Genomic DNA, 27,971 nt, shown 5'->3' with positions numbered 1-27,971 from the left:
TAAAAGCAACAGGAAAAGCAATAAAAAATAATTTGAAAACTTTAATGATATTGTTTATATAGTAAAGCCATAAAATCTATTAAATAAGGTACATTCAATTTCTCAGAGCATCTAACACCCAGATAATTTATATTTCATACACTGTCCAACATTAAACAATTAACTAAATAATGCATTTTTGTATAAAATGATATTACAGCTTATACAGATAAAATTATATTATAAAAACACTCCACACAGGAAAAATGGCAATACCTATTAGAAAATGCTACAAACTTTCCATTAAAAAATATATTTTATCTCTTTCATTTGTCATAATAATAAACAGAATATATTTTTTTTCTTTCTAAAATTAAGACTTACACCATTTCTCTTTAGGATAATAATATGTACAAATCTTATATCTGAATGAATATAAATAGCAATACTATAATAGTGTTACAGATATATTAGTAACTTTTACAGAAAAAAATATGGCTTTCTAATAAAAGCCTCTAGCACAGCTAAAATCGCAAAGCTATTTAACTTAGACATTCCCATATTTAGTAAGGTACAATGGAGTTTAGGTTTTTATTTTTTCATTTCCAGTTGACTTACTGCAAGCAGTAATAAGGGAAAATATAGTCAGTAGATACTGGACCAGATCTGACACTTAAATTAACTATTAGGGGTTTATTGAACTTTTGGGGAGATGTTGGTTCTTTCTCCACATCATAGTTTCTTTCAGTGCCTTGTGGCAAAATTAGTCACTGGTGTCGAGAAAGAAATCATTGTACCCCCTCAAGTGCCTGAGAAACAGTTCACTCATCCATGGGATCTGGCCCATTGGGAGGAAACAGCCCAATGACTCTTTCCAGTTATAAACAGCTTATTTTGACTGATTGGACCTGGTTCCCTATCATTTCTAAAAATAGCTTCTGATACAATTTGTACATTGTGAAGCTGTGAAGGAACCGGATGGTCTTTTTCAGACTCTGAGTGACAGTTTTGGGAAAGTGGTACGTCTTCGAGTGCTTTAGTGCGTGCATTAGGCCCTTCAAGGTGTCTTGGTCACCGTTTTTTATTCTCCACAGGCTGAGCAGCTTCAAGATCTGCTCACTGGATTTGCATGCCTTCGTGGTCTTTTCAATGTCTTCGGTTCCCACTTTCTTCCCTGGTAAGCTTTCCATCAAGCTGCGAAGCTGCTCGAAGGTGAGGTTTGCGTGCCCGATGTGCCGCTGCACACTGTTTTCACAGAGGTCAATATCTGCGTGAAGAAAAAGCCCAAAAAGGCGTTCACATAACATATTCATCTAATGCCATCATAAAACCAGCCTAAGGCGAAATGCTCATAATTTTATTTTAAAGATAACTTTTTATTTTCTTTTGTTGAGGGGGATGAAATGATACTAGTTATTTTTAAGAACCAAGATAAATATTATTTTGTGTTATAATAAGATAATATGCTATATACGCTTGGCATGCAGAAAAGCTTTGTGAGAAACCTCTAATTTTTAAAATTAACCTCAGAAAATTCCAGACACATCACTCTCAGTTTTCTGAGAAATTAAAATTATAACATTTCAGAAAAACAAAAATAAAATATTCAAGTTAGCTACTTTGTAATATAAACTTTCATTAGTTGCTATCTGACATAGGCACTATTTGCCAAGTTAGTTGCTTTAACTAATCTTTAATAAACACATATAGCATGAGAGGATTACTTCCATGAAGAGGCTATCTGAAAACCTGAAAATGTGAGGCCAAGGAACTGGAGGAAACACACAGCCTGGATATTATTTCAATAATGAGCTAGGGTATAACCCTAAGGGGAGGTAACTAACGTTTCCATTAATGACATGAGTCATTTAGTATCTGTGAGCCCTAAGGCAAATCAGTTCATCTTTCTGGGATAAAATGTCCTCATTTACAAAATAGGGAATTTGGTCCCTTCCCATTCTAACAGTCTCTGACTGTCTGTTTCTCTGGCTCTCGTTCTTTCTCTTTGCTTCAGGGCTAATTATATGTTCAAAGAATACTTTTGGTTTGCTGAAAACAGAACAAAAGTTTACTCTTTATATAAGCAAAAACATTCAACTGCCAAAGATGTTGTCTCCTAAAATCTGTTGCCTCAGTTTCAAATATTCGAGGTTTCTGGGTAGCGTAGGACTACTCAGTCATTTAACTACTACTGAAGAGCAGAATGAATTTCTCTTTGACACTGACTGCATTACGAAGACCCTCCCACATTTTTAAAGGCATGTCCTCCCAATGCTAATTGAAGTCAGAATTCCTTCCATCATATATCCTAAAGCTTACAGTCCACATGAGATGATGCTCCCTTCTTCTCTTTGGATTCTCTTCCAGCACACACACACACATACACACACACACACAGTCTCTCTTTCTCTCTCTCGCTATTTTTAAAAGAGATTCTTTATAAACCTCTGAAGTACTTGAGTACTTTAGCTTTTCCTATAAAAGGCTCAAACACTTTTCAGACTTTATCTCATTAATCCTTACAACATATGTTATTAAAATGACAATTTTAATGTAGGCTATCCTGTGAGGATTAATGAGAGTATATTTGTAAGACACATAGAACCCCTCTGGAGAGAATTACCAAATAAATACAACATTGTTTCTTGGTGGAGATGCAAGGTAAGAGCCAAAGTGGTTAAAAAACTTCTCCTTGGTAGCCCAAAAGGGCTCCTAATGAAAGAGCTAAGGGATTTGGAAGCAGATTCCCTAAGATCTAGTCCTGCATTTGAAATGCATTTCTCTTCTTTCAGAGTGTTCACTACATTTTTCAAAGAAATTGGGGATGAGGGGTGAGAACAAAACCTTGCATAACTGCATTAGAAATAACATCTACACTACCAGTTGGTGGAAACTTTTTCAGTCCAACAAGGATTCCAAAAGGGAAACATCATACAAACAACTAAACAGGCACCTAATCTTGCTCCTGTTTTATGATAAACGTGTGTCTTTGATTTCTGATTGACTTTTTTATTTCAGATTACCATACCTTGGACGATCTTTTTGACTATGTCTTGGTCTTTGTTTTGATGCTTCCATAACTTCAGCAGCTGGAAAGTCTGTTCCTGTGAGCTGTGTCGTCGTTTTATCCTCTCTACACTCTCTTTATTTACTTTGGTGCCAGGCAAATTGTCCACCAGGACACTTAGCCAATTGGGCGTAAACTTTGTAGGAACAGCAAACCTGAAGAATGCCTCCTCACACAGGGTGACATCTGAAGGAAGGTGGGAAAGCCAAGAAGACTTACTCAACAATTGGATTCTTGAACGTTTACTGAACTTTAAATATTAAAGCCTCCATAGCAAAGTATCTGGCACAGTAAGTTCCCAATGAAAGACAAAAATAAAACTTAAAATAAATTAAAGAAAATGTTAAAATCAGAAGTCATTCCCTTTCCCTCATTTCATTTTTTAGATAAGAAAGAAAGAAGGCCAAATGACTTGTCTAAGATTATGATTACACAGTGAAAAAATGTTGGAACTGGGTTGGAATCATATATGTATATATCAATTCACATTCCCATGCTTCATACGTTTCTATGTAGTCCAAAAAATGTTTGGAAAGAATCATGCTGGTTCATGCCATTGCTTGTTAAATGCAAACACGCAGCTTATCTTTGGTGTGATGAGTCCTTGAGTCTGAGATCAGTCTGGTGTTGGGAGTCACAAGATGAGAGCACACACTAATCTGATGAATGGGATCACTAACATGGAGTGTATTCAGATAACATGAGCTTCGTGCTACTAACCCTTACCCAATAACCAGTTTAGGACAACCAGAGGAGCTTGGAGCTTTCATGCAATAGATACACTAATACCATAGATAACAAAGCCAAGTATAGATTATTAATTTGTCATCAGCTTATGTCCTTTTGCTTCTTAGTTGGCAATTTATACTTTAGGTAATAATACAGACATTCTTGAAAGTAGTAACCATATATAACTTAAATTCTACAATTTGGACTCAGCTAATTTGGCCTCCACAGCAAACTTGATACTGCCCTTTACCCATGGGTAAGATTTGATTTGAATGGGAAAGACAGGGGAGAAACTCAGGCTTTGGGTGTTATCTGTGAGATGACTTTTTGAGAGACTCTGGGTTGTGGCTTAACAATGATGCACAGAGAATAGTCTTAGCTGGTTAAGATTCAAGAAAGAGAAAATGTGAGTTTAAACAAGAATGTGGCCAGAGGCCCTTGTGTTCAACTCAGAGAGAGATGATACTATAAAATGGGTCCGAAGGTTGATATTTTGGAATATAATTACCTATTCCACATTTTTGAGTTGATTCATTGTTTCCAGAACATATATTGTCATGTGTGGCATTTCCTTTCTGAGTTAGCAGGAGACCAAATGCACTGCAATTTGTGTGTTTTCTACAGGGTGCTTTAGATGACGTCTCATTTGAGAAGAACCCATCTGGACATCTTTTGCAAACTGTATTTCGCTCCGGGGTTCCTGCAGAAAATACCAAGCAATTTAGTACCTTCTTCTCAAATACATTCCCAGCAGATATCCTCTTAACACAGTTTTGGAAAGACTTCACTTGGTTTTTACTGCTACTATTATCCTGCACAAAACTTTAGGCATTTTCACTCTTCACATCGTTAGACAGAGACAACAAAATTTCTGCACTTATCTCCTTCAATAGGCTCCTCTCCTTGTATTATAAATGCAAGTTTGTTTTGCTGTTACCTCCAAAATGCTCCTGAAATGTGAGAGGAGAGGAAAGAACGGTAGGATGTTCATTAGTCCTGCCTCTGCTCAAGTGGCAGTAAGGCCTTGTTGTCAACCATATTCTTCACACAATTATTCCTGGAAAATCATCAAGATAACTGCTGTGTGTCTGCTGTAATATCATTCTTTGAAATTAGTACCCATTGAATGCCGTGTCGTTAAATTCCAATCAGTTCCTACTGAAGTTCTTTCCTCCCTGAATCCTAATTGTGAAGCAACTCATAAGTATGCTAACCTTGAGAAGTAAAAATTTACAACATTATAATAAACTTTTGAAGGTGGTAATAAAGTTGGCCGCTGACTCAAAAGCGTAAGCCTGCAGTTAAGCTACATAGTAAACGGAGGATGATATATCGTTTGCTTAAACCGTTTAAAAGAGCACAGTTGCTACAACTTCAGGAAGGGTGACTGCAAGGGCATTTTATTTTATGGTGGAAAGATATTTGATAAATTTAGAGAAATCATTGGTGGGGAAATTTTAACCAGTCAACAACTAAAGATGCTATTAAAAATAAATATCTTCAAAAACTTGACTGTATTAGGCATGGTTAGATCACACATTACAGTGGATATGAAAATATCTCCATCTAGTGTAAGCTAGTTGAACAGATTTAGATTTCAATATTCAGATGTCGATTTTACAGGCCAATTCTGGTGTATGCAAGATAACTAACACAAGAGAGGCAAATGAAAGCTAGAGAGTTATTAAACTTCATTTATTAAAAACTTCAACCTCCTACCTCATTGTACCTTTTACCAAAACCAGAAAAAAAAAAAAAAGGAGCAAAATGGATTGGTTCTAGTTTCACCTCCTGTCTCTTTCCTTTCTAAAGGGATAAATGATTCATTGACCTGTAAAAATGACAAAAAGCTGGCAGAAAAATAGAGAAGGAAAGGAAACTACAGCCTGAACCCTTCACATATTAAATGTTATTTCCAGCCTTGCAGTGACATTATCTTAGGAACCACCATACAAAACAAAGAGGTTTTGTGTGTTTGTTTTTCGTACTTTCTTATTACATCCTATTCCTTAAAGAGGATATAACTCCACACCAGATGCTACAGTATCATAAGCAGAGGTATTTGGGCAAGGATTCCGTGGCTTTCTTTCATTGCTAATTTATTAGAAATAAGTGATTTGCACATCTGGACCCATGTCTCTTTTTGCCAACTGCCATATGTTCATGTTCTGCAAAAATAAAGAATCCTGTCATTCTTCAGATACATATTTGTGTGTCCTGGGTCTTCTCGTGCATCCTAACGAGAAGGTCATACGAACAAAACATTCTTTTAGGCAAGCCAGCCTTTAAAGTTCTTTAACAAAAGGAATCCAAGAATGCTAGAACTAATGCTTCATCCTATATTCAGAGGCTTTAATCCAATGACCTTTCTGAACAGGACTTCCCTCTTTGTAATTGATAGAACTTTTTATTAAAAAAAAACTATCTAAGTAACGATTTTACCTTATTAATATTAATGAAAATATAAAAATTATAACCTGGCATGCAAAAGGTGAAATATAATAATGACGGAGAAATTTGGCTTTACGGTTGAGAATTCACTATGCCAAGGCCATGAGTAATTCCTAAGAATTATAGGGCTGAGGAACAAAATGAAGTAAATAAAATATGGAGCGGGGATAATCAGACTTCAAAACAGCAACAAAAAATGGTTATTAAATACTTTTTAGAGTAACACCACATAGTCCTTCCTTCTCTTGGGGCTGGAAACCTCTTATTTTCCAAGAGGAAACACTGTGTGGGTTTTTAGGGAGGGAGAGGTAAATAAACCCCACTGTGATGCCTCAGAATAAAATGTGTCCCTTTGTCCTAAGTCTTCTGGCTGCCTGCTTACTTCATTCAACAAACAGATTTTCATGCTTATTTGAGAAAGATCCGTGTTATTTACATTATTTTTCAAAATTTTCTTGTTTCCAAGCAGCAGAGTCCACATTTCATTTTTCTACATATACAAATTACTCAATGGAATTAACTGCATGTGTTTTTGTTGGATGGGCTTCCCTCCTACAACTTGGCTTAGCTTTTGAAACCCAAAGTAACATCCAATAAACAGTAGGAAGTGTCACCAATCCCTTCCTCAAATACTCACACTAGAGGCATTTGAAGAGACTCTCATGCAGTTTGCATCTTCTGTCATTAATTATATGATTCACTACTTATGAAACTAAATAGAGTTCCATTTTTGAATGTTTCCTTTGTATGCCTTTAAACCTAAAGTATGTGTCATCTAATAATTTAGACTTTGCATATCGCAGCTTTTGAACGTTAAAATAATTATAAATAAATAGCATCGATGAGCCCATGGTTCTTAACTGGGGTGATTCTGCCATCCAGGGGATATTTGACAATGTCTGGAGATGTTTTTGGTTGTCACATTTGGCGGCTCTTGGGGGTGGGGACTGCTATTGGCAGCTAGTTGCTAGAATCCAGGGATGCTGCTAAAAACTCCACAATGCACAGGACAGCTGCCCACAAAAAGGAATTAACAGGCCCAAAATGTCAGTAGTGCCGATGTTGAGATACACTGCTTCAAACTTAGTCATCGGAATCTATATTGATTGTTACTTCCTCCAGCTAACTAAGTGAATACCCTTAATTTTTCCAAGCCATAAGAAGTTACATAATAGAATACACTGAAATTTCATGAATGTAGTAGAAAAAAACTGTGGGTTGCAACTTTAAAAAATTCAGTGCACACAAGCCCTAACCTACGCTGTTCAAAATGCAAAAAGAGAAAGCACTTTGTTTATAGACAAGTGGTTACTCTTGGCTTGACAAGCTGTTTTATTTAAGATAAAGAATAAACTCACTGAGGAGATGCAGCTATAGCCTTTCTCCTCCCAGACACTCAGCTCCCATGCTAAAGGGAGAACTAGCTTCGTTTTTAATAATGAAATGCATTTCCCCTCACCATTCTCATTTTTTAAATAATTAATTATAACTACTTATTGTTAGCACTCCAGAGCCTCATTAATATCAGCATAATTACTCTCTTGGTATCAATTAACATTTCTGATGTTTGTCAAAAAGCACTGCAGGTTGAAGCTGTCCATGCTGAAGTAAAACATAGAGGTATATATCAACTATCAACAGCACAACTCTGAATAAGTTCCTTCAAAAAAGAGCAATCCATCATGCATCTCATTAGAGAGCAATTCGCTGCATTTGAGATTTGTCTCTAAATTGCCCTGTAGTGGCAAAGTATTCTTCTGAGAAATGGTCCTTTGGAAGCAATCCAGAAACAAAGCACCTACCTAGCAGGTCCCATTACCTTTGCAATTTTCTAGCCTGAAATATATGTCATCAGGACTAAAGTGTTCCTTAAACTTTCACTACTATCTGACTTTGCATGATCCTCATTAATTTTGCTGCACATTGAAACTGATACATACCGGCTTGTACCACTCCAAATCCAGGCGGACAGCTCCTGTGCTTCAAGCAAAACTCCACCTCAAGGTAGTGCCCTTCCTTGCATTCACACACACGGTTGTGGGTGCGATTGCACTCCTGCTTGACGTACTGCAGCTCCTTGCACACTGGGTTGCAGTACAGACACTCGTCACTGGTGTGCCAGCTGTCCGTGTAGTAGTGGTCGGGGCAAGGGGCGCACACAGTCTTCCACCTCGCTGTACAGTGCTCTTTCAGGTAGGTGCCAGGAGGACATTTGTCACACATCAGCTGACGAGAGGTTTCTGGGTCATAATGAAGGTACTTTGGAGGAAAGGTTTCCTGGGTGGTCCATTTAATGGAGATATCCAGAAACTAGAAGGAGAAAGGAAAATAGTGGCATCATAGCATGAAAAGTCAGGTTGTTCTTGTGTGCAAAGGCATCATGAGACTCAAAAAGTCCCTACTGCCTTAAGCCTAACGCCCTTCCTGCCTGCAACTGAGATGCACCACAAAGTAAGTTCAGAAGCCACAATTTTTGCCTGCAGCAGCTTAATCTCAAAGACCAAGAAAGCAGAAAACATATTAAGTAAATCCAGGCTCAAAGATGACTGGAGTAGAAAGCTCATCAGAATAGAATTTGTAACACTTAGCTGCACCGCTGAATAACCATGCGACTTGAAAGACACTTTGTCTTCCTGGGTCTCAGGATTATCTCTAGGTTAGTGAGCTGTATGAACTGGTGGTTTTCAGAACAGCTACACCAAAATCACCTGGACTTCACATATTACAAATGTAGATTCCTAGGATTCACACCCTTAAATGTTCTTATTCCACTGATGTGGGGTTGGGCCTGGAGACTTAAAAAAAAAAAGACCTCTTGCAGTGCTTCTGATACATGAGGTACATACTAAATAATTATGCTTCCATTTATTCATTTGACAAATAGCTATTGAGCCCTTACTATGTGCCAGGCTCTGTTCTGAGCCCTGAATAAAACAGACAAGAAACCCTCCCCTTGTAGAGTTTCCAGTACAACTGGAGGAGGAAGAAAATATATACATTATAAATATGTGTTAGAAGATAAGTGTTGTTAAAAAATAAGCAGGTAAAGGAGATTGGAAACATGGAGGAGAGGGTGGTGAGATTATAATTTCTAAATGGGGTGGTCATAGTTGCCATATTTGGGATTAATGGTATTTCTTTAAATTTTCCTATTCTAAGGCTTAATCATTCCAAACAAATAGCGAAGTAAAGAGTTGGTGATGTGTGAAGGAATGTGATTACAACAGCAGTCGTTCCTATCATTCATTCATTCATTCATAGAACAGATAAGTGCTACATGCCTACTAGTTGTCAAGCACCAGGAATATGCTATTGAGTCAGATGCAACCTCTGTCCTCATAAGCCTGCAATCCACTATACTCCTAGAACTTTAAGGTTGACATTTTCTCCAAAGGTCATACGTACCAGTAGTCTTGACTGTCATAGGTAAATGACATCTAAAAAATTAATTTAAATTAACCAATTAAATAACCACCTCTCTTCATGTTAATTGGGATAAATTTCGAGAAGTAAGCAGGGTTTCAGAGGTTTCCTTACATAACTGCAGGAAGAGGTCTGTGCAGTAAGAGAAAGAGGATTTCATGGACAAGGGCGTTGCATGGGAGGATAGTTCCAATTGGGTATTCTGTCTTATGGTCTAGATCCCAAAAGGTCTTCCAGGGAACACTGAAGTAGTTAGTTCTTCACACTAATTACAGGAATCACCCGCTCAGAAGAAGCAGTGTTATTTGTGTGTAGGGGGTGGTTTGTTTGGTTTTTATTGCTTGTGTTTGGTACAGGGATCAACACTGACTATTTTCAGGCTTCAGGGAGGTGGTAAACCAAACACAGTAATTTTTCCAAACTTTCCTTTTTGCAGAACTCAGGAAATCTCACAGGAACCCCTGACCTGAAAAGAGTGTGCCAAGATCGAGAAACAGCACTCTCTTTTGAATTAGGGGTGGCAAAGATGAAAAATAGCCTTTTTCATAAGCATTTGAGCATTTTAACTAAAGTATCTTCATTTGCTTCTTACTTGAACATGGCAAGCATCTGGACTGATTGGATCAAACACGAGTTGATAAACCAGAAGAAAAGAACAAAGCATCTCACCCAGGGTCATAGAACTCTTAACAGAGACACTTTTCAAAGAGGAATGGTGCTATGATGTAAAGAACTCCCAACTAAAAATAAGCAGAGTACGGTGCAAAATCAGAGCCACTTCGGTGGTCTTTCCAGGAAACCCTCTTGTCCTGAGGGTTTCTAATGAAAGCATGTTTTTGCATTTCCCTGGGGCAGCTTCTTATTGGCTCAGATGGAGTGGGTCCACATTAGGTGAAAGAAATGGACGAGTAGTGTCTGGAAGCTCTGGTTGGGTCCGAATCTTTCAGAAACAGATGGAACCTATTTACTCATTCAATACACATGCACTGAGCATCCACTATCTACCAGCTATTGAAGAAGGATGGACATAAAACAGAAATGATTTTTGCCTTCAAGAAGCTCACAGTTTAGTGAGGATGCAGACAGCAAATAAGTAAAGAAATAATTACTAATAATGATCAATGTAATGAAAGAAATAAAGCAAGATGAAATGACTGTGTTGCTCACTGGTCATTTGTATACATAACGGGACATCTTTCAAGGCTCCTTGTGTGAATTTGGCTCAAATATTTCTAAATTTCTCAATGTTATCAACGGAGGTTTTCCTGATTCAACCTGCAAAGACATATGAAAACACTGAGAAATACTTTTTTCTCTTGCTGTCCACTTACAATTTCCTGGAAAGCCACTTTTGAGGGTTTTGTTTGCTTTCAAGAGGCCTGGTTCTAGAGGGACTACTTTGTCTTGAGTGGCACTGCTGTGTGAGCTGTATCCTGGTAGGTAGGAGTCTGGACATTTTTCCTAACCAAACTTCCCATCATTCTCCCTTTCCCATTTCCACGTGGTTCAGGTGTGCACATTTGTTGATCTGTGCTGACTCTTCTCTACCTTACCAACAAGCGATGAGGATGAGATGGGAAAGCTCACTGGCCAGTGCTTGTCTTCTTCACCAGAAGGAGCCACGTAAATATAGATATGACCAAGGATGCTGGTGCAATTTATATTTTTCTAGGTAATTGGACATAATATTGTTGGTTTCCCAAAACCATGCTTTGGAAACTTGTTGCCATTTCTTAGAGATACGGGTAAGTTAGGGTGAAAGGAATCCACAAAGAAAAATATACAAATAAGGTCGAGGTAAGGATTAGAGAGTATATTAGTGAAGGTAGTTTCCTCTAGGCTACCACATAGAATAATCATATACATTTTTTAAAATTAGAAAGCCTTGAGGAACTACCAACTTGCTTTCAGCAAGTTCAATTGTGCCTCTTTTTATTTGAAAATTTTCCACTTTGGTAAAAAGACAGAACTCTGTGTGGCCAAAATTGGATGTTTAGGTCTCAATCTTTGGTTAGCCTCAGTTCCCACACAGAATTTCTGGAATCAGTTACTGGACAGAGGATGGGCAAGATTAATAGAGCTCTTCATCTCAGGTTTTCTCTTACTTTTTTCTACATTTCCTGGAAAAGCAATAAAAAAGAAGCCATATGACAGATCATCTTAACATTGGCTGTAGCTTCTTTGCCAGATGATAATATTTAAAAGCTAATTGCAGTTGAAAAATAAATTTCCATATAAAATGCACTTTCCAAATATCCACAGATAAACATTCACAAAAGCTAGGACACATGTATAGGTGTGTCTACAAGAACCTAAAGCACTTTCTATAGAAGAGGCCACTCTGTTTTTCTGTGTGTGTGTTTTATGCTTGACTTGTAAAAAAGAACTAAATGGATTTTTTTCTTTATTTTTTATTTTATCCTCCTCCCATTCCCTGTCTATCTATCACTTGGTGTAGACCACTTGTGCTTGACGGGACTCTGAAAGCCCCCCAATCTCGTGCTTCCCACCAGTCCAGGATTTCTTCCTGAGGATCCCATGCCACCTTTTTCAAAAGGACAATTAAGGTTCTATTTCAAACAGCTTTGACCCTTTCCTTGCCTTCCATTTTTAATGTTTGGGCAGTGTTAAAGAATTTTCTATTTTAAGTCTAACCATCTTTCCTCACCTATCAAATGCTAGCAGATGATGGTAGTGGGTTAAGATGGTGGGTGGGTTGAATTAGTTGTTCTCCAATGCCATTTCTAGCTCTACCGTTGTACTAGTCTGTAGTTTAACAGTTTAATTAGCCAAATAACTTGGAAACAAATGTCTTTCTCTAATCCCGTTCATACTTCTTGGTCCCTTTTTACAGCAGAACTCTTTTTACCAATCTCTACTTTTCAGACTCACCCATGTCTTCCATTCCCCTTGTAAAACTATCTGGTATCACAGAACCTATTAGTTATGCCTTCTCTCTAGCAAGCCACCTCAAGTTTGATCCTACTAGTAGAACTGTATGCCTCATACAAGTCAGTTGTATGTTTGTTGCTGAATCTGTTTACATTAGTTGTGCTTGTAACTATAATTAGGTTATTCAATTAAATGTTATCTAAACCAACAAACATGGGTGGAAAAAAAAGAATTATTTTTCAGTAAGAAAAAAATTGAATGTGTTGTGATGACTTGATAAAAAGAAAACTCCTTTCTTCCCCTCAAAATAAAACCTACAAAAACAATGAAAGAAACAACCTATTGCAGAATTTCAGGTAGGTGAGATAATTCTAAAAATAAAATGAGGAAAACATCTGGGAGGATTATATAATCAATCAGTTTCATAAATATCTTTAGCATATTAACTGCCATGTGAGTTGTATTTAACTGATGCTAGTTTTGAGCCCGAAGCTCAAGGAAGCATATGTAACTCACATGTCTCTTCAACTTGGGAGCCACTAGAACTATTTTTCAAGTTGCATATAACTCACACACAGATAAACAATAAAAAATAACAAATCTTTCATTAAATTAAAAAGGATCATTTTGTTTTTGAAGTTTTTATTCTATTTTCTTAATAAAATACCATGGGACCCCAGGAAAAAATTATTTTCCTAGAGTGGCAGTCAATGCGTTAAGTTCCAAAACTGAGTGGATGGGCAATACTTACAGGAAAGGGCTTTGGAGGAAAGACAGCATGAGACTCTAGCCAGCAAACACAGACTCCAAGAAAAGGCTTGGTCATATCTCAAAATACAGATGAATGAATGTTTAATGAAAATTTTTAAGTCAAAATAAAATATTTAAATATATTTGTATAATTTTTAATATTACATGCTCTGATTTTATAATTAATCATCCAACTCTTGGTTTCAAACATATATAAATTTCTAGTGATAATTCCCCATATTTAGGAATTAGGGTGCTATGGCAATGCTATGTATAGGCAGAAAAGAAAAGATGAAGATGGAATTCTGTTTTGCCTATTCCATTAAAATATTCATGTATTAAATCTGCTCTGTGCCAGACAGCACGCCTAATAAATAATGTATATAATATTTTGGTTTGTACCTACTTTAGAATGTTTAGCCCTTAGTATTATCATTAATTCTCCAGAAGCTAAAAAAATGAGTCTTAGGATGTATAATTAACTTGACCCATGTCATAGTAATTAGTGCAGAAATAGTAATTAGAGCATGTGTCATATAAAACATTTTTTTTGGTCAAATCCTCTAACATTTACCAAATGTTTTCACTTATACTATTGCCTTATATATAGTCCAAAAGTAAGCCCTACGGTGATTATTTTTCATTCAGTCTCAAGGGCATAGGGTTAGAAGACCACCAATATTAGGAGACCAATCAAAGTCTTCCTGAAGTCCAAATGAACTGACTTTGACTTTTCTTTCTCTGTGCTAAGACTAGGTCTTGCCCAAAGCTACTGAGTTGAAAATTTATCAGATGATAAGTGATTAGACTGGAGCATTCTAGTATGCTCCTTCCTAAAGAACAAAAGAGTACACTTCCTCCAGCAAGTTTATTTTTGCATTATGCAATGCATCCAATCCCATTACTGGGCTTGTTCTCTGGTATGCAGAACCATGAGTGATCCAGTGGGTTTCCATTTATGGAAAATTCATTAAAAGGAGCCCACGCAAAGCCTGAAATAACCACTTGGTTTGGGAGTTCCTTTTGTGATCCCGCGTCATGATCTTTGCTGCAAAGAACTATTTGAGGACTAGCCAGAGTTAGCTAAACTTCTGGTCAGTTTGGAAACCATGCAATTTTACAGTTCATCTTGGCCAAAGGGGGGCGGAAAAAAAACTAGAATATATATCATGGTGAGTTTCCTAAAGAACTCTTGTAGTATAAATTATTAAGATTATTATGAATAAACTATTTTTCTGTGAAGGTCAGTTTATTTGATTTTTTAATACTCTTATATTGTAGCTCCTTCCTCTTTTCCTCCATTCCTTAAATAATTCATTTATTCATTCATTCATCAAACACTTATTGAGACAGTTACTATGCTCTGGGAATATGGCTGAACAATGGAGCTGAATAAGTTACAGGAACATTCACCTAAATGTCCAGTCTGATGTAAAATACTCATAAATCACTACAGAACAATTGGAAGCAGAAAAGAGAAGAAAGAAGATCAAGCAAAGACTCAACAGAGAAATAAATTGGAAATTATGAGGGGCAGTGGTAATGGAGAAGGAAAGGAAGGGATAGAAATGACACCCTGGCTGATTGCATTGGGAGTAGGTAGTGCTAGAAGAAGCAATTGAAGAGCACGCCCAAGCATTCTAGCCAGTAAGTATGTGGTGCCACTATTAATTACTGACAGCAGGAGGAGATGAAGTTAAGGAAAAATAGAATGAATTTGATTTGGAACATCTTCCATCTATGAGACTAAAGTGATGATGTTCAGTAGACAACTGGAAATATTTATCGGGAGCTCAGGACAGAAATGCAGCTGAAGACATAGGTTTCACAGTTATGAGCACATAAATGGCTCTAGAAGCAGAGAGAGTAAATACCATTAATTACCCAAGGAAACTGGATACAAGCAAAAAAGAGACAAAAATGTTAACCCTTGGGATTTATAAATATTTGTGAGATGGGATGAAAAAGAGAAGGGAAAAAAATGGGGATATCATAGAGAATTTCAAGAAGGATGCTAAATGGGTAATGAAAAATAAGTTCTGAAAAGTGTACAGCTTGGCAATTCAATCAATGAGAATTAATAAAAGCACTTTCAACTGGGAAACCTGTGTTTAGAATACACACACCAGGATCCCAAACTCTGGTCGACCACTACCTTAGTAACTAACCTTTAGCCACTAGCTCACCTCTAAAATGAGAATAATCTTTACTTTACTTACCTGTGTAAAATTGTTATATTCAAATAAGTGAAGGGACACAAATAAATTTGGTAAGAAATAAGGTTCCAGACAATCATGAGACATTACTATATATGCTAATTACACAAGAGATGGAAAATGGGAGACATCTGGAATCAGACTCATTTCCGGAGACATTTTGAAGTTTCCCATTCAGTAGGAAGTTACACACCTAAAATGTGCCATAAGTTGATGATCCACTCTGTTCTTAATTGTGCCCAGAAAAAGCATCTCAGACTTGTTGATAAAACCAGTTTCAGTACCTTCCCAATTGGTGTCATTTTCTTGTCTCGTTCAAATAATTCAAGGCAGTCCCATGGCTTTGCTTAGAGGGCTATGATAGAACAATATGTGTCTCTATATGCCTTAAATGCTTAGAATGGTGTCTTACACATAGCATGCATCTAATATATCTAATATAATTTTATTCAATTCAATAGATATATTGATTACCTACTATGTGTCATTAGGATCATTGGAATTATACAGATACATACCACGATGTAAAGGATACATTTGCAAAGACAAGCACAAAGCCCGCAATTTTCTCATCTGTAAAATAATAGTGATGACAGAATTTGCCTAAAGGAAGATATTTTCTAAAGCATCTTTCATCTTGCATGGTGTTTTGCATGGACTGTTTCATTTGTATTTAGCAGCCATTTTAAAGGTGAACGTATGAAAAAAAGCAGACAATTCATTTGAGAGGTTTAATCTATTGCTCCCAGTTTCCCAGCTCAGAGTCTACCACTGCTTAATAATTTTCACAATAGCCAGTTGGTTGGCCAGGAATTATGTCTGTAGGTAAAGAAGTAAGGATGAATGAATTAAATCTGTTCATCTACACAAAGCTGATTTGCTGCCAACAGCTTTCCTAGGCAAACAGAGGAGAGGGAATACAAACAATTATGATTTATTAGATGAGTTACTGGGCCAAATTCTATGCTATTTTGCTTCCCTTGAGGCTGAAGAATTGTCTTCAGGTAAAACTTAATTTTAAATGTAATTTTTCTTCCCTTCAGAAATTTCCTTTAGCTGTTTGAAGATTTTAAGATTAATCAGCAATACCTTGTTTGTGTTGGGAATCAATCATGATTGTCAGGATGAATTTTCTTATGATGCTCTTGCTACTTCACAGGAGTTTTACAGACAATTAACACTTGACAGATTAACAAATAAAGGCAAAAAAAAAACTCTGAGAGAAAAGAACTTATAATCAGGTAAACACTTAAAACTTTTCAAAGAAGATATACAGATATCTCACATACTTTGGCTCCTAGATATTAATATTTCTTTGATTGGGCTTTGGTTAATCACCTTATTTAAGAAACAACATTAATCTGAAAACCAACTCAACAGCAGGGCTGGCTGAATTTTCCCTCGTAATCATTTCCATTCAAGCCTACCTGACAAGCACAAAGGCGGCATCACTACTTCAGGGTTTTCTAGCTACAGCCCCTGGCATTTGGGGCTCAGACTTGGTAATACAGTTTAGTATGCTGATATTTTTGAACAACAATTCTTAAGTGCCATTTTATTTCTATAGTGCTTTTCTTTGAAGATAATATATCGCTCATATCACCTTATGAATCCCTTTTGGTTACTAATGACCTGTATTAAAACTCAATCAATATATGGTTAAGGGCAGCTGGTGAGAGAAACTTAGATACAAAAAGCCATGTGGTCATGAAATAGAATAGAAACTAGAAGTAGAAATGAAATAAAACTATCATCCAAATAAACATGTAGATGTTTATTGTATGTCTGTGATGCATAAAACATTCACATGCTGTTATCACACATCCCTTCCAGCCACCTCTAAGGAGATATGATTGTCCCCATTTTATAGATGAAGAAACTGAGTCTCAGAGATGTTGAGCAACTTTTCAAAGGTCTCAGAGCCAGCACACATTCAAGCTGGGATTCAAATCCTATTCTGTCTGAACCTTTAACAGCCGACTCTTCCATTTGGGGATTTGCAGTTTTATGAAGAAGACAGACATATAAATGGTCAACTACAACACAACATAAAATTCAGTAGGATATATCATTTATCTATCAATCAATCAATCAATCAATCAATTGATCTGTCTCTCTATCCATCTAGTGAACAGATCCTTCTCCCTGCCTGTCCTGTCCTGGATGCAGTACTTCTCACAGCCTCCCTGGAGGAGAGTCTTGTGAGGTTGAGCAACCAGCTGCACTTTATACCAAGGAGTATCTGCTCAGACATGTATTACCTTGAATTTGTTCTCCTCGTTTTTTCGCTTTACTCATCATATGCTGACTCCTGCTTTCCCAGCATTGCATTTTTCTAAGAAGATACGAACACATAAGCTTTGTCTTACACTCTGTTACCTAGGGAATCTGGGCTTAGACTCATGTCAAGACCAGAGTATTTAACTGCAAAAGAAAAAAATATGTATGATAACCCCCTAGAGCTGAAGAAGGAGCTGAAAAAAGCATGAAAAATGTACTGGAATCACTTCACCTCACAAGCCCCATTCTGGGCATTCTTAACCCTGGTAGAAAGCTCTGGGTTCAACCCACCCACAGAGGCTTTCATCTGATTGATGGGTGTTTTCACAGGACTCAGCTACTAGATATAAAAAACTATAGAGCAGGAAAAACTTCTCAGCTGGGTAACCTTAGGGAAAATTACTTAACTTCTCTTAACCTCTGTTTCTTTGTCCATGAAATAGAGATACTAATCTCTGCACCATAGGATTTTTGTGAAAATTTATGAAATATTAGGTGAGACATCCATATATGGTACTTATTTCAAAAATGATTAGCATCTTTCTATTGTATGACTTCCTCCTTTTGGCTTGGCTTAAAGGGGTAGAAGTGGTCGATGAAGGTGAGTGAACTTCTACAAAGGAAGGGTCAGTTGGAAGTGAAAAAACATACCCGTTTGGTACATAACAAGGTGTTTGATTTGGAGCCTGCTGTGAAGTGTCCATTGACCTTCCCACTTTGCAGCCCAGCTAAGCCTTTATGTAATTTCAGTTGCCTAAATTTTGAATTTTCAGTAGCAGATAAAGAAAGACGGGGTCCTTCTTCATGAATTCTTCTAACAATAGCTTTGATGAAGGAGTTTCAACTGAGACTCCCAAATCATAGATTTTAGTCTTTTGTGATCTATAAATGCTCTTGGTAGTTACTGCCCCTCAATGATCAGATATAACTAGAGTTTGGCTACTGAAGTAGTCAGTACTGGTTGGGTTTCATGCCGTGCCAATAAACAACTTCAAAATCTTAGTGGCTTAAAAAAACAACAAAGGTTTATTTCTCAGATATGTCACAGTCCCTAGTTGGTCTGCTGAAGGCTCTTAGTATTCCTCTGTCCAAGACCTAGGATGGTATAGCAATCTCTGGAACATTGCTGATTTGCCATGGAGGAGGAAAAGAGAAAAAAAAAAAAACTTTGCATACATTGGCAATTAAGTGCTCTCCTTTGGAAGTGACTTATATCACTTTAGCTCACAAGTCATTGGACAGAACTATCCATATGGCGCCCCCCCCCATCCCACTTCATCTTTGCTGCGAGGTGACTGGGACACACAATCATACCAAGTTTCTGGAAGGGAGAAGCACTGAGAACTATTGGCAAAAAGCACTAACCACTAAACCATCCCTCAATAAACATTGCTTACACTTTCAAGTTGATGTTTAGTTTAGCACAATCCAGTTGATTTTTTCCCGTTTTTACTGGACATTAAAAGAAGAGATAGGAAATAGAAAGAGTGGGAACAGAGGTCTTCTGTCTATCAGCCTGGTATATTGTTCAAGTGTAATTGTTAATGGTCATGCCAACCTACCCATTATCATGCTTATTCCGCCTGAAGGTTTGACATTTATTCCAAAGAGCAGTGTGCAGTTGTCAAGTGCTTCCTTGTGAATACAAATTCAAAGAAAATTCTGCTCAATGAGTCTAAGGAGATTGCTAGTGACCATAATTACACCTCTTCAGTAGGTCCCGAGGGAATGTCTTGGACCTGGCTTTTAACTAAATGGAATATGAAAAATATGCACATTAACAACTTCTATGCACAGCAGCTAAAGACAAGAGGAAAATATTTTTTGGCTTAACAAAATAATTTGTGACCCTAAAATACATAAGTCATCCTACCTAAAAGTAGGTAGCATTTCAAAAGCTGCTTCCTCTTGTGGTTTCATTGACTTAAATAGAATCTCTTAGACATGAACCAGTGGGGCGGAAGAAACTTTGACAATGGCAACAAAACAGATTATTTTAAAACATTCCTATAGGGTGATTTTTTATAGATAAATAAGTATGTTTGACGTTTACATGTTTTGAGCAGGAAATAGTGTATAATCAATTTTTTTTAATTCAGATAACAAAAATTTAAAACTAAAGCAGACCTTCCATATATTACCTGGTTCAACATCTCTGTTTTACAGATGCATGAAGACCCAAAAACTAGAGTCCCCCATTGGAGGGAGACTAAGGCAGAAATGAGAAATCAGTTCTTGTCTGCCATTGCCATTGCACGGTGTTATCACTATGCCCCACAACTGCATTCCTAAATTACATTTCTTGTTGTTGGCAGTGGTGGTATCAATGTAAATTGATGGTGAGAACTTTTTTAAGAAGAGGGTCCTGATACTGATATTTTCTAAGAATAGAGGAAATCGTTTTTGAACAAGAAAGTAATAGTGGGAAGGGAACTGAGGTTTTTGGATCAAAGACCAGTGAAGAAAATTGAATTTATCAAAAACAGTTACAAAGCTTAGAGGAATCACTATCTTGTTTTAAATCTCAATTCATCTTGACACCTATTTTCCTATTTCATTGTTGATTATTTAAGAAGCTTTTACTGCTATGGTCTAGACTGAGTTGAAGTTAAAATCCTAAGGTTATTCTTTTTATTTTTAAAGAAGATACCTCAAGGAAATTAAAAAATATTTTCATAGTATTAAGATTATAATTCTAGGGAGATGAATTTTTTAAAAAAATCACAATAAGAAAGTGATAAACCAAGGCCATAAATAGCACATTACTTTTTTGGAAAGGCTTTAGGAATGACATTTCATATCCTCTTGCATCTTCTATCCATTTATGGTCTGGTTGATTCAGGTGCTTCTAAGAAATTGGGGTGAAAAAAAAATCTACCCAGCACCTAGGAAATTATGTCACCTTGTAGCTGGGAGGAACGATTTTAGTGTGTCTATAGACTGGTCTGGCCTTGGAACATTGATTTAAAGAGGCCAGGTGAATGTGAGAGAGAGAGTAGGTACGACTCAGTAGCTTACCTAATGTGTTGTAGCACTATTCTTATCCCTTACAACTGTCTAAAAGAATTCTTTTTTTAGACTTTCTATGCTAGTTACCCCAAAATATTCTGCGGTAGTGAGTTCCAAAAACTAATTATATGTCACATAAAAATACTGTCCTTGTCTCTATTTCAAGTTGGCCATACCTCACTCATTCTTCTTGCATAGATAGTTTACGGATGTTGCTAGGATTTCCGATTCACTAGTTCCTGCTATTGTGGGTTGCTAAGTTTTATTTTGATTTTTGTTTTCTTTTCTAAACATGGCTGCTACTGCTGTTCGTATTTGCATTTTGTTTACCAGACTATCAGTATCAGAATTATGTCTGCGGGCGGCTTCTTCCCTCTCTCCTCTCTTGTCATGTGAAGTCATCTGTCTTTACGTCTCTCAAAACCCTTTCTAGACTGATGACCAAGATATTTTTTTAACTCCAGCCAAGGCTTCTCCTGTACTGTGGAATTTTTTTTATATGTAAATGCCTATTTGACATATCTATTGGGACATTTTACAAACATATAAAATGTATCAAACCAAAAATGAACACATCACGTCCAAACCTAATACCATGTGTTCTCCCCTCAGTTTCTGTGTAATACCTGTGTTCTCCACTCAGTAAATAGCACAGAATCCAACCAGAAGGGAAGGCTAGAAAGCTGGTACTGCTGAGCTTAGATTCCACCTCCAAGGATCAATATATGGATCTGCTTCATTTTTGTTGCTTGCTTGTGAATGGGCTTTCATGAAAATATAGTAGAAATCTACAAATTTATTTAAAATATTGGTCAAGTGGGTAAGGTGTTATGTTTATATCTTGAAAGAGATAAAAGCCAATATTAGAATGTTAAATCTCTGGCAGTAAGCTAAATTCCATTGGAACATCCATGGAAATTGTGGGTAGATTATCCAACACCCTAGCAACGTGGTCCCCAACTCCTGGGCCACAGACTGGTACCAGTCCCTGGCCTGTTAAGAACAGGGCTGCACAGCAGGAGATGAGCGGCGGGCAAGGAAGTGAAGCTTCATCTGTATTTACAGCTGCTCGTCATCGCTCGCATCACTGCCTGAGCTCTGCCTCCTGTTAGCTCAGTGGCAGCATTAGATTCTCACAGGAGCACAAACTCTACTGTACACTGTGCATGTGAGGGATCTAGGCTGCGTGCTCTTTATGAGGATCTAATGCCTGATGATCTGAGGTGGAGCTGAGGTGGTGATGCTAGTGCTGGGGAGCAGCTGCAAATACAGATTATCACTGGCAGAGAGGTTTGACTGCATAATAAATGTAATGCACTTCAATCTTCCCCAAACCATGCTCCCCACCCCAGTCTGTGGAAAAATTGTCTTCCATGAAACTAGTGCCTGGTGTCAAAAAGGTTGGTGGCCAATGCCCTAGCAAATCTCACCATAGCACCTTTGACTCAGTAAACACATATTTAGTATCAGGCACCATGGAGACCATGGGGCTATAAACGAGGAAGATGAAAATCTGTGCTTGCACAAAGTTCATACTCTGTTTGCCACGGAGGTGATGCTATCCTCTACGAAAAGTTCTAGAAATCTGTGGGGGGTATTTCTGTAGACACAAGGACTATGTGCTGCAAGATATTTTGAACAATGAGAAATGATTCTATGTCCCATACATGTTCCAATATCCTATTGATAACTGAATAAGTAATCTAAGTGAAAAACCTATTTATTATCATCTGAGCCTAGATCAGCTCCCTATTTTATATATACACAGTGTTTTGTGCATGATTATTAGACATATTGAATTTTTTAGGAATTTAATGTAAAATTTGATAGAAGATTGAACTTTGTTCTGTTTAAAACTACCAAGATTTGTTCACCATTTCAGAAAATCACAGCACCAAGGCCAACATTGATGATGCTTTTGAGTCACCAATGTTACACATGTGTCCCAGTCTTTGTTCCCAGTGGTGTGTTCGTGGCAATTCTACAAAAAGATGCTAGCATGTCATTACTTTTTTGTATCTTCTAGGGAAGCTTATTTTATTATAAATTACTTTCCTTTTATTACTCCTTTATACTATAGTTATGCCAGTATATTGATTTTTTAAAATTATATGTGTAGGTAAAATATATGTACTCTGAATTTCATTTCAGGAGAGCAAGGAGGTTGTTACAAAGGATTTATTATAAAAGTTCATGGAAGATGTCTGATGTAATTGAGAACTACTGCCCTACAGGGTAAGACATACAAATACACTGATAATTTTGGCATCTCTGCTTCACATAAAGACTAGCCAGGCATCATAAGCGAATGCCTTGAATAATGCAAACATAAATTTATGTAAAATTACCCTATTTCTCTTCAATGTATTTCCCAGCCCTCTTCTTTTTCTTTCCTTTTTTCTACCTACAAAAGAGACACTCAAGCTAAAGGAAATGCTATTTGTTAATGAGATGCTAAAGAAAATGATGCTCTCTACAGAAAGCTTTCACACAAAGGGAGCATGCAGGCAGGGGGCTGAGGGTTGCCAACAGGAAAACCCAGCAGGCAAGCTGGAGGATAGGAGAGCAAAAGTATTCGAGTGTGACTTTAGTGCCCCTTTGATCACCATTGCCATAGCTTTCCTTCTAGAACTGGAGAAAACATCTGGTGCAGAATGCTTACTTCCCCAATCAATGGAATTTGACAACTGTGGTTGTAGCTTAAGAAGTAAAATTAAAAACCAGGTTGAAATTCGAAACTGCACTGAAGGTTGCTAGGTGACCCAGGCCAGGAAGGTTGCTATGGACAGGAATCAGGGTTGTTTGGATTGAGTACATGTCACATTTTCCTAGAAACTTTACAGTATTCACTCTCTTTAAAAAAAAAAAAAAAAAGGCTAGGCAAATACACAAAACTTAACCACTGGGGGAAGGGTAAGGAAACCAAAATAAACAACAAAACAACATAAAATCAGAAGCCTCAAAGGACGTTATCTTAAGAAGGACAGACAGATCAGGCAGCTGTCCGAAGAAAAAACACTTCCCCACACACTCCTCACCCTGCCACCCTGGTTCCTAGCATTAGATCGTTAATACAGAACTTAGCTTTGATGGATGGATCTGGCACTACATGATGGGAAGTTTCAGCCACCTGTTAAAATCTAGGCCTAAGCCAGGATGTTCTCAGTCCATCAAGTAATTAATGGGTAACCATGAAAGAAATGACTTGGTGTTATTACTATCTCACATTTCAGGGCAGGCTTCTGCTTAAAGATGTTAGTGAGCAGTCCAGGAAAGCCCATTACTACTGCATTAGTCCTAAGGAGGACACACCACCCCCAACCTCTTCACTGCTTGCCTTAGAATATCCTGTGCTCTCACGGACAGGATCTAGAATTCTACTTTACTACACAATTTTGCCTTCTCCCACTTCTTTGGTCCAGGACACCTTGATTTTATCTCCAACAATAAGACACCATACCCCTCTTTCAAGGTGATAACAGATGGCCATCTCTCCCTCCTCTAAGTATCATCAGCATTTCATTTACATAATTTCTTTGGCTCTAGACGGTCCTAAGTTATCTGTAAGCATCATGCTAGAAACTACTGTTCATATGAAGCAGGAACTTTATGTGGTTATCTTGGATGTATACATATCATTATTACCATTTTATAGAAGAGAAACTAAACTTCAAGAGAGAAGTAAGTCATAGTCATAGTCATTGGCCATAGTCATTTCTCCGGTTAGTGTTGGTACTCATATTCTAATTTTCGTCCAACTGATAACCACTGCACTGCAGCTTCCCTTGTAAGGTTTTGGAGGGCTGGATCTTTTATAGTCTCAAGTCACTCAGTACTCCCTTTTTTGTAACTCTAATTGCATACACAATTAGGCTGTGAGGTCCATGGGGACAGGGTGGTGTCCATCTTATTTTTCACTCCATCTCTAGTGCCTAGTGGCATTCCTGGTACAAAGAACTAAATATCTGCAGTGCCTCCAGTTCCTAGAACTGCACCTTGGTGTTTACTAAAGGGCATTTGTATCCGTTATATGTAAGTACAAAGTGTCCATTTCCAATCATTTATGAAACAAAGTCAATCTCAAAACTAAAGAAAGGGAAAGCAAAATCCTTCCTATTTAAAGTATTTACTGTGTTCAAGACATATATAAAGTCTTCTCTTCTGATAATGCTTATCACCTAAAATTAGTAGTATATACATACACATCTATCTTCCGATACAGATCACATATAAAAACATTTGTCTATGTATTATTTAGGAACACTTGCTATTAGGAACATGTATTATTTAGTGGAGATGCTGAAATGTAAAAGCTTCTGATAGTATGTTTATTATTAATTAAACCTTTGACAGAATAAAAATGGCTGATAAGAACTGTGTCCCTGTAGTGATAATATACTAGCCCCAGACTAGAATGATTAAATCTAATGTGGTGTATTCATGCAATGGAATACTGTATAACAATGAAAATGGATGAATCATTGTACATCCAACAGTAGAGACGATTATCACAACAGACCTCTGAGTGAAAGAAGTCAGTTGCAAGAAAGTATATAAATATACAAAAGTCCATTTATATAAAGTTCAAATATAAGCAAAACTCATCTCTGGTGTTCAATTCAGAATATTGATTGCTCTGGCCATGGACAAAGCTTCTGGGATGCTGAAAATGTATTTCTTGACCTGTGTGGTAGCTTACAAGTGCTCACTTTGAGAAACTTCATTAGGCTTTTATAACTTGTGCAATTTTCTCTGTCATATTTTAATAAAAGTTCACTATTTTAAAAGTTCTTCATAGTATCTATGTTGGTGGATATATATATATGTATATGCATACATATATATTTTTAAATATACTTATATGTGGACTCCTGTCCAACCTTCCTTTTCTTTAGTGACTTTACTATTTATTTGCTTATGTTTATGTATCCCAGGAACTAAGTGGAAGACTACCTAGCCTTCCATTCACTGTTTGTGGGTTAGAGGTTGAAATTCAAACATTTACTCAAACACATCCAAAACACATATGTGGCTTAAATATGGATTTTCTTAGCCTTGCATGAATGTCTGATTCATATCTTGATGTATTCCACACTCTAGTGACAAACGAAATAAGTCATTGGTCATAGAATAACTTACATACAAATCTTATTAACTTGATTGATCAAAACCTCAGCTAAAAAATGGAAGAAGCTAAGTCACAGAGATTCTATTACAAATAACATTTTAAGAACAATTTTTAGCTCTATTTAGTGCTGAATTTCAATTATTTAGATATATTTTAGAACATAATTAACATTTTCCCACCAATATTTCCCGCATTATGTTGAAGCTGAGAACTGTAATAACCCATTTCAATAATAAAATTTTATTAAAATATATTGCACAGTTAAGAAGAGAGAGAGAGAGTGTGTGTGTGTGTGTGTGTGTGTGAGAGAGAGAGAGAGAGAGAGAGAGAGAGAGAGAGGGAGGAAGAGAGAATTTTTTTCTCCTCGTGCCAATTATTCAAAATTTTCCATAATATTTGCATAGGTGAATCCAATAATCTATAATGTCATATTCAATGCATCCAAATTGTATTCTAATAGTTTTTAAAAGACTGACATCTTCCAACTTACTCTGAATCTAAGGGACCACTTCATTGCCAACAACAATAATAATAATACTAAAGTCCAAGTTCATTAAACAAAGATAGTATGAGCTACAGGGGGCCGTTAATAATCTGAGATGAAGACTAAAAAAAAAAAAAAGGGACAAAATTCCTTCAAACAGAAAAAAGGTCTAGCTCTCCTCTCTCTCTCTCTCTTCTCCATAAACTCAGCAGGAACTCTGCAGTGTAAAGGGACACCCTAGGGGAAGCACTACAGAGCTTGAAAGAGGTTTCCTGTTCCAGCCCGACCCCAGGTCTCTTCTGGGACAGAGCGCCAGTTGCATCAGTCCGCCGGGAGGTCGGGAGACCAGGTGGCCGGCGGCCTCCCCAGGCGCCGGGCCCGGCTCCCGCGTCCCCTGCGCGGGACTTACCAGGAGCGCGCAGCCCAGCAGCTTGTTCATTGCGGTCCCGGCAACCTCAGGCGCTGGGAGGCGGCGGCGGCGGCGGGGCGAGCACCACGGTGCGTCTCCTCAGCCCGCGCACTCCCGCGTTATATATAGCGTCCCGGCAACAGGAAGTATCGCCCGCCTTTGATCAGTCATTTTTCTATCCTGGACCAAACTTTACACCTTTCTTTTTTAGGAACCTTGGGCGGGAGCAGCGGGGGGCGCAGAGAGCGCCAGGCTTAACGCTTTCGGAGCCGGGGCGGAGAGGGTCCCCCGCGGGGCTGGGCGCGGGGCGGGGCGGAGCGGGTGGGGGCGCCGCGAAGCCACCGGCCTGCGGAACAAGGCGGCTGCTGTCTCCGCGGGGCTCCGAGGTTTCCCGGCCCCTTCCCGCCAGCGGCCGGCCTCCTGGCAAGCGGGCCCGGCGGTGGGAGGGCTGGGCACACGCTGGGTAGCCGCCGCGCTTGTCTCCTCCACCCTGAGCGTCCGATTGAGCCAAGATCCGGACGCAGCTGGCCTGCGTCCCGGACACTTTGTCCCCTCTCTGGGAGAAAGCTGAGCTTCCGCCCTGCCCCGCCATCTGACCCCTTCTGTGCGGATTCTGAGAGCTCCAATAACAAGGCCTCTCATTTATGCATTGCATTGTCTCAGAGCACTGCTAAGGAGTTTGCAATCATTAATCTACAGATTCACGTGAACTCTGTTGAAGGAACTTTTCTATCTCATGTCTGATTGACCGTAAAGCCTGTGCTTTTCCCCATTCACTTCTTGTTTGGTGTCTGGGGTAGTTAGAGAGAGTCAGCAGGGCGAAAACTTACTGCCTAGCGCAGGAAAAACCTTGCTGGCCGCAGTTTCCTTCACCAACAACGTGGTTATCAAAGGGCTATGGGTAACTCCGCTGTCCCTACACACTGAACTTGCGGAGTTGCCTGCTCGAGACCATTCTACTGTCCCCAAGCTGTTGGCAGAAGTTTGGCGCTTTGCACAGAGCGCCATTTCTTATCTCCCTCCATTCCACCAGCAGCTTGCCTGGGAACTGGACTTGATGACATCTAAAGTGTATTCCCATTCCCGGCTCCTGCATGTGGTTCGTGGATTAGAGTTCTCAGGTTGCCACCAAAACTCTATTTACAGATGGCTGG

At 38.1% G+C, this 27,971-nt stretch overlaps 1 protein-coding gene across 2 annotated transcripts; it reads right to left on the bottom strand.

The window, feature by feature from the left end:
* Positions 1–21: 21 nt before the first annotated feature.
* TNFRSF11B (TNF receptor superfamily member 11b) lies at positions 22–27,209 on the bottom strand. Of its 2 annotated transcripts, XM_045560968.1 has the most exons (5): positions 26,818–27,209; positions 8,167–8,536; positions 4,284–4,475; positions 3,008–3,232; positions 22–1,246 (listed from the first exon to the last, which is right to left on the bottom strand). In XM_045560968.1, exons 1-5 carry the CDS (start codon positions 26,845–26,847, stop codon positions 858–860), a joined length of 1,206 nt encoding a protein of 401 aa, XP_045416924.1. In that variant the 5' UTR covers positions 26,848–27,209; the 3' UTR covers positions 22–857. The 2 variants fall into 2 exon arrangements, with proteins under 2 accessions (XP_045416924.1, XP_045416925.1); XM_045560969.1 differs by lacking the exon at positions 4,284–4,475 and having other exon boundaries at positions 26,818–27,129.
* Between the last annotated feature and the right edge of the window lie 762 nt (positions 27,210–27,971).

This window comes from Lemur catta, chromosome 9 (assembly GCF_020740605.2).
Source record: "Lemur catta isolate mLemCat1 chromosome 9, mLemCat1.pri, whole genome shotgun sequence".
NCBI classification, from domain to species: Eukaryota; Metazoa; Chordata; class Mammalia; order Primates; family Lemuridae; genus Lemur; species Lemur catta.
The sequence above is the reverse complement of the archived record's forward strand: the minus strand, read 5'-3'. Positions and strand labels throughout refer to the sequence as shown.

Bases quoted from the DNA above. Each gene is read 5' to 3' on its own strand.
- TNFRSF11B (XM_045560968.1), bottom strand. From the start codon at position 26,847: ATGAACAAGCTGCTGGGCTGCGCGCTCCTG. The intron at 4,476-8,166 runs GTATGTATCAGT...TATTTTCTGCAG, and splicing joins ATTTGGAGTGGTACAAGCCG to GAACCCCGGAGCGAAATACA. The intron at 1,247-3,007 runs GTATGGTAATCT...TTCTTCACGCAG, and splicing joins AGTCAAAAAGATCGTCCAAG to ATATTGACCTCTGTGAAAAC.